The sequence below is a fragment of the Macrosteles quadrilineatus genome, unplaced genomic scaffold (assembly GCF_028750875.1).
Source record: "Macrosteles quadrilineatus isolate MER2022 unplaced genomic scaffold, UCM_ALF_1.0 Scaffold_41__1_contigs__length_1036756, whole genome shotgun sequence".
Lineage (NCBI taxonomy): Eukaryota > Metazoa > Arthropoda > Insecta > Hemiptera > Cicadellidae > Macrosteles > Macrosteles quadrilineatus.
Window position 1 is genome coordinate 247,879 of NW_026542634.1, and position 7,122 is coordinate 255,000.

The following is a 7,122-nucleotide window of genomic DNA, read 5'->3' on the forward strand; positions in this document are numbered from 1 at the left end:
TTGACATTCCTTTCATTGTTATTATTTGGTTTATCTAGTCATAATGAGCAATTAACAACTCAATCAAACTGTAAAATTGGTGTAAATCCGTTGGCAAAATAAAATAAAATAAAATAAAAAAATTAAACAAATTGGGTAGGTTATTTTTTATCGTTGCTGATTTTGGGAATGGAAAATTGATAAAATAAATTGGAAAATAAGGTTGAATCATGGTTATCATTCATTTTTAAGATATAATAAATAATAAAGTGAAATTTCAAGCTGCAAGTATATAAATAATTTTGTCTTTTAGTGGTTATACAAGTTTTAATAATAGTCAACTGATTTGAATTGTTTTCCAACATTTTCTATGACTACTGTTGATTTTTTCCAACTTAGTTCGGTTAACTGCAAATCTGGGAGATATCTCTAGTAAGCAAGCGACAACATCTTTGGCCCTCAATCGTTAGTTGAAATCGAAACCTTTATTTCGGGTGGTTTCAAAACAAATTGCTTTTGGTACACTTAGATTAAGAAGCGTATGTTTACTTGTACATGGAAGTTGTTTTTCAACTGCAGATTGGGGGCTAGGGCCACAGAGAGTTGGTGGACACTGTCGCAGCTACTTCTTAGAATTACACATACGACACAAGGGACATCGTAACAGTACATTTTTACAACACTTATACACAAGCTTTAGGCCTATGTTTGATATGTGTCAAGTTACATCCACAAATGCTCTCTTGAGCGACTTCTGTGTTCAAGTGGCGTAGCGGTGGTTCACTCCAGGAACTGCTGTATGAAAGGCGAATCTCACGTTGTAGCGCGCTCGGGGTTTGAAAGATAAACATTTCCAAGATTTATGATATTTTGGGACGCCTAGTAGTACTAAATGTACTTTCAAATACGCCTTTCTTAATTACTAAATTTTCATATCACTTAAAGATAACTTTTGAATTTGTAAAATCCCTTCCGTTAATCGCTTTTACTATTTTTAAAATAAAAAGTAATCGGAGTAAATCATTAATTTTACGATACCATAATATATTTTCTTAAAACCACAATACGATATTATCATGTTCTTGATGTAAAAAGCGGACTTGTAATCTATAAAGGCAATTCCAGTAGTGCTTCACATTAATAAAAATTATACAAATATAAAATCAGACCACAGAGACGTAAGTAAATGAAATGGCTACACCGGAAGGTACGAGTATACTGCGATTGGTTTAAGTGGTAAGGTGAAGGCATTAGTTCTACTAACGTGATATGGTACGAGGTAGACGCATAAGCGTCTGAGATCAGCGTTGCGACCGAAGTGATCGGTATGAGGCACAGTAAACTTACATCTCTGAAATAAAACTACTACAAGCTCTCGTCTTCAGCACTGATATAGTATGTAATGTGACAAGGGAATAAAAACTACATTTCTTTGATATACAATATTACAAAAACAAATATATATATTTGACGCCGAGATAGCAACAATAATACATACATTAATGAAATATAAAAAATAACCCCTATTGTTACTTTTTCAGTGTAACTAGACGAGAAATTTTACTTCCATATATCAAAACGTACTCCCTTTGATTTACTAACCTAAATCATACAACTAATCTAATGATATGTACTCGTTACAACTGATTAATGAGTTAAAGATAGTCTCTAATTATCGACGATTTTTCGCATTTATATTTACAAAATACAACATTCGAATTTAAAATTTAGTCCTCTCTTATTACAAAGACATGTTCCTAAAGCTATCAGTACCCCGGACATTCGCAAAGTGAAAGCTATTTGTGGGTGAACCGGTCTTAGACTTATACTAAACAGACGCACTTTGTGTGAAGGTACATATATTGAGCACTACTATAACTCTAACACTCATGTGCGACATGGCGAGTGGGGCGGCTAAGGTGGCGTTCACTCACTCTACAGTAGACAACTATTACTAGTTTGTCTTCAATAAAAAAAAAAAAAAAAAACTTTAGCATTTGGGTACAAGTTTCCATCAAGATTCTTTTACAGTTTATACATAAAATCAACTACAAAGAAATTTTACAGACCACGTTATGAAGATTCTTTAGAAGAACTGTTTTTATTTGTAATTCCGTAAATGAACACCACTACTATTTACCATTACCGACTGTAATAGACATTAAACGTCAAAATTAACGTTCGCACTGATTGTTTTTAAGATTACAGAGGAAAAGTAAAGTCGTGTTTACGCAAACACAAAGCATCGAAACTCTCTGAAAATGTTTCCATCGTAAGTCTGCAAGTCGTTAGGCTAGCCCCGACGAGGAAGACGACGCTGAGGGGGCTGGTCTCGTTCTGGTCTTCGCTCCCCGTCGGTCCGTAAACCCGCGACAGTTAAACAGTGAACTGTATCATCGAATATTTAACGTTCAGCCTGCCTCGAAAATCGCAGTCAGATTGTCCCGAAGTGATCCCTACTTTACTAGATACCTTGTTTCATTACCTTACGTAGATAAAAGTAGCGTAGAAATATATAATATAAATATGGCTATATAACAAGTCGATCTATTCACAATATTGTACAGTTGTCAGTTACTGTATATAAGATGCGTATAAAATGGCGGTCTTGGGAGAAAGGTACTTGTAAAAGTTCCTAAAATATGCGATAACTTTACAGGGATGTGGGCGCCATGTAATGTGCTGGCATGATGGCATGACGCATGTAGTCGGACACGAGGTCACTTCGTCCTTCGCACTCTCCTGAACAAAGCACACGAAAGCTGTAATCCGACCTCCGAGAGTACTTGACCGATCTAGAATTCACCCGATGTCTCGTTCTAACCGAACATCCGTTTTTCTACGCACTTATACTTCTAAATCGATACAAATATAATTTACATTTTTGATATGTATTCGATATGTATCGTATCTCTACCCGACTTCGAGTAGAGTACTATTTACAAAAACCGATATTATATAATATATATTCGTATATGATATGCTTCGACTGAATCGTCACCTTACTTAACAGTACGGTAACTATAACAGTAATCTCTCCTAAGTCTCGATAAAATAAGTCGTTACTCTAATTAGGCCTAAATCATACGAGTACATTTTTACACGGTCCTTTTGGGCCTTGCATTCTAAAATAAAGTGAAATAAAACGTAACAGTACAAAAGTGCTATCGAGTACGAATTTAGTAGCATTGTCGGCGGCGGCTAAGCCCTGGCCCGCCGGCAGTCGCTAGGCTAGTGTTGTGGAACAGGTGTTAAACAGCTGGCTTCTTATATTGTCAGCAACAGCAGCCCCAGCATGGTGATGACAGACGACTTGTACGTCGTTGATGTAGAGTTGTCCTTGACCTTGTCTACCCAGGGACTGCTAGTCTGCGCTTCTGGGAGATCAGCCAGGCACTCTGGGTCTGAAAGTGAGAACAGGAAACACCAGTTACCCTGTCACTGTGGATCTATTTGCAGACTATGCATTACAGAACTACGGGTGATTGTCAGGGACAGCCCCTATCCATGGTTTTTACATACTGAAGATGGGTTCAACTAGATTTCTTATAAACTAGTTCAACATCTGGAATAAACATGACTACACTCGTTTTTGGGTATTTTATAAAGGAGGTCCGCCACTATTTAGCGGTGTGTTACAAAAGTTGAATTTTGATATTGATGAACAACGTAACATTTACCAAAAAAAGGTTGTGAACTTTTTAAGAGATTTACAAGGACTTCAATTTGTGCTAGTAGTATTTAATGTGTTTGGAAAAAGTTAAATTTTGTCATCACCATAAGCACTAACCTAAAATATAAAAACCTTTCGACACTTATCCTTCTTACAAAATCCAGGCTAGGTATACCATTCGGGAAAATGTGTTCATCATTAATAAAGGAAGATATAATAATTACTCATCAATTATCGTTGGCTGTTGGTGGGATAATTTAGTACCATACGAATAACCAGGCCTATATTTGAACGGAATTTAGCAGTAAAAAGTATAATTTTCGTCTGTTTTTTAAGAGGATTGGTATCTTTTTCTGCCTTTTCAGCAATAAAGCATTATGACATGCGCAGTGATCACTCAACAAAATAAGAAGACTTTGTAGGTCCACTGTGTCCCGCGGGTTAACCACTGTTTCCATAATAAGATTGTTTGACTTGTCTTAGAGCTAGGGATTCGTCAAACCCAGTGTTTAAATATGTTACTGTCTCCACTCTCTAAGCTGAAGAGGACCAAAGTCCTAGAAATTCCAAAGTCAGGAATCATCACCCACTGAACCGTTACGTTCATGGCACGTCTCCGTTATATATTTACCTGACTGTCCTTTGAGCCTGGGAAGAAAATCATTCCAGAAGGCGCAAGCAGTTGCTCTAGGACCCTTGCCTATGCCACTTTTCTCAGCATTGAAGATGTAGTACTGAGGCTGGTCTCTGGAGTATATCGGCCAGTTTATGTCATCTGATACTGGTTTCCTAAGGAGAACGCAATCACACATAGAATATAAAGTTGGACAAACATCATGGTATCAATATGTATTGTGAATTTGCATATTCAATCTATATATGACTAAATGACAACTAGTACTCAATTCTTTATTCCAATACAAAAATTAATGTATTTAAGAAGTATTACCATCGTAAAGATAGGTTGTAAATCAATAGTTTTTAACTACAAATATTGATTATATTTTGTCGGAAAACATGTAAATTACGAAATAATGCTTACAACTAGCAATTAAACCACGTACCATAGCCCCCCTTTAGTGATTAATTTGTATTTGTATAAAGCAATTAATTTTAGAATTATCAGTTCTATTAGTTGTGACTTTTAGAATTATTAGCCTAGGATATTTAAAAGGTTTATCAACTTACTAGCATGGAGGGTAGTAATATACCAGTCGATCTGTCTTACTAAATGTTTTCATGAGTTTTTGTCTTTCCAAACTAAATTTTCAAAATCTGCCTTGTAAGAGATAAAATCGTTTTATCATATACACGGACACCTTTTATACAGACCCGAATGAAGTCCGGGGGCCTATTAAAGTCCCGTTTCAAATGTCCGTGTAAATACAAAGTAGCTGTGTTTAAGAACGATACCATCTTTTAATATCATCATGGTTGATAATATTGATGAAACGTTCAAGGCATTAATAATTATTTTTCCGTTGATTTTTTTAATACCTCTGTGTTTCTATCGTTTGACATACAGTAGGCCTACCTCGATTTGGTCTATTGGTAAATGGCGGTATTTGGGTCTCCGATGTGCGGGTTCAAAACCCATCAACCAGCAATGGATTTTATAATGATAATAATGCCAAGACCCTGTAAGCCTAGCCTGAAGTCCATTAGGGGATAGAGCCTATCGTCCTGCCTACTAAGTGTTTACTTACCCGGTCAGAGCGAACCTAGAGTAGGCTTGCATGATGCGTAGACTGAGATCTCTCTCACGGGCGTTGTATTGCAGAGACATATTGAGAGGATGGCCAAACACGTACTCTATCTCGTCACCGTGCATTACACCCATCCACTCACCCCAAAGGCTGGTACTCGTTCTCTGCAAACCCAAACTTAAATCATGTCTACTTCTTCCTAGCGGAAACTAGGAAGTTACGTAACAATTTCACCAAGGGACACATAGTAATCCTGTGTAGCCGTCGATCTTAGAGGATCATTCAGTCCCAAAATGTTTATGAGTTATGAAATATATAAGTTTTTCTTATTATGATTGTTTTCCTATGAGTACTGTATATTATTCTAAATGCGGTTTAGAAAAAAGGTATATCTTAGACCTTTTTCAGAACCATCAATGCTCCTATGACTTGATAAAAGGCTAAGGTTACCCTTATTTCAAGGAAAGTACCATACGCATAATTAAATAAGACACGCAATAATACGTGTATCAAACTCCATAAAACCGGAAAAAGATTATTGATGTTGCTAATTAACGATATCCACCACTCAATCAATTGATGGTTTTCATTTGAATAAGTTGGTCACATTATTGTTTTTTGTTTTATTAAAAATCTTATTCCTTACTTGAAGTGTGGCTATTTTTATTTTGGATAGGCCTATCTAATTTCTTTCTGTTTAGCTTTTAATCTATAATTAAAAACAGTTTTTCGATGATATTACGAAATATATTCGACATTTTATTTTAATAAATCATAGCTCGTTATAATTAAAAGAACTTATTTCGGTGGCAATAAGAAAAAAACGCCTAACGGAATTTAGATACATCTTAGTAAAAATCTATCATTGACCTAATGTCTCTGGCGCTGTCACTATTAATTCTTCTCAGAGCGTAAAGATGAGCCTGAAGGCGTAATGTGAAATAAATCTTACTAAGGCTCGAATATGGCCCATGTAAGCCGCTCCCTTAGCCTCTCTTAGATGACCATTTTGTCTTTATTTGCCCCTCTTATATTTACGTTAGGACAGCATTCAGCTGAGTGTTCATGGTGCACTCGTCCAACTTGTTTTCTCGCTAGTCTAGATAAAAATGTCAGAAAAAAATTGGTATGTCTAAATTTTTGCTTCAAACCTAATTTCATTTGTTAAATAATATTTTAGAGACCGATTAGAAAAATATTGAGGTTTTTTTTATTATTTACAAACTTCTATATGGTACCATAGTAAAAATGTTTTTTACTCTAGCTATTTTATAATCGTCAGGTACGGTAACTACTTCAAAGCGTATGTCGGAGTGTTACGTAGCTTTTACATTATAAATTTTCATATTTAATAAGATGTTTGCACTGTTCAACATTTTACTAATACTTGGTTTGGTATGCAGTTCCGTCGTTATAGGAATGATAATAAATTATGTTGGATTTTAAACAGGTTTATAATAAAAGGAAATGTAGACTTATCACTACACCAAATATGAATATTACTTGTCTAAATTACTTAGATTCTTCTCTTAGAGAATTACTGTTTACTTTGTAGTAAGAATTACCATACTATCAATAACATTGTAGCAAGCAATATATAGAAAATTATTGTATTATTGTGTATAAATAATTATACAGCTAATTAACTGTATTAGGTATTACTTCACCTATTTGGAACTTCGAATATCTCAGTAAATAATGTAAATTCAAAAGTAATATAATGTACTATATCTTTTATAAATTTAACAAAAATTTCAAATTAAC

The 7,122-nt window shown here is 35.0% G+C and overlaps 1 protein-coding gene across 1 annotated transcript in view; it reads right to left on the reverse strand.

The window, feature by feature from the left end:
- Nucleotides 1-207: 207 nt before the first annotated feature.
- The window catches only part of LOC129005901 (acetylcholinesterase-like), a 145,377-nt gene continuing 138,462 nt past the window's right edge, over nucleotides 208-7,122 (reverse strand). The window contains exons 8-10 of the mRNA XM_054434944.1: nucleotides 5,359-5,522; nucleotides 4,284-4,441; nucleotides 208-3,383 (exon numbers count right to left, since the gene is read on the reverse strand). Of these exons, the coding sequence (XP_054290919.1) occupies nucleotides 3,247-3,383; nucleotides 4,284-4,441; nucleotides 5,359-5,522 (459 nt within the window). The 3' untranslated portion in view covers nucleotides 208-3,246. The remainder of the gene's footprint in view (nucleotides 3,384-4,283; nucleotides 4,442-5,358; nucleotides 5,523-7,122) is intronic.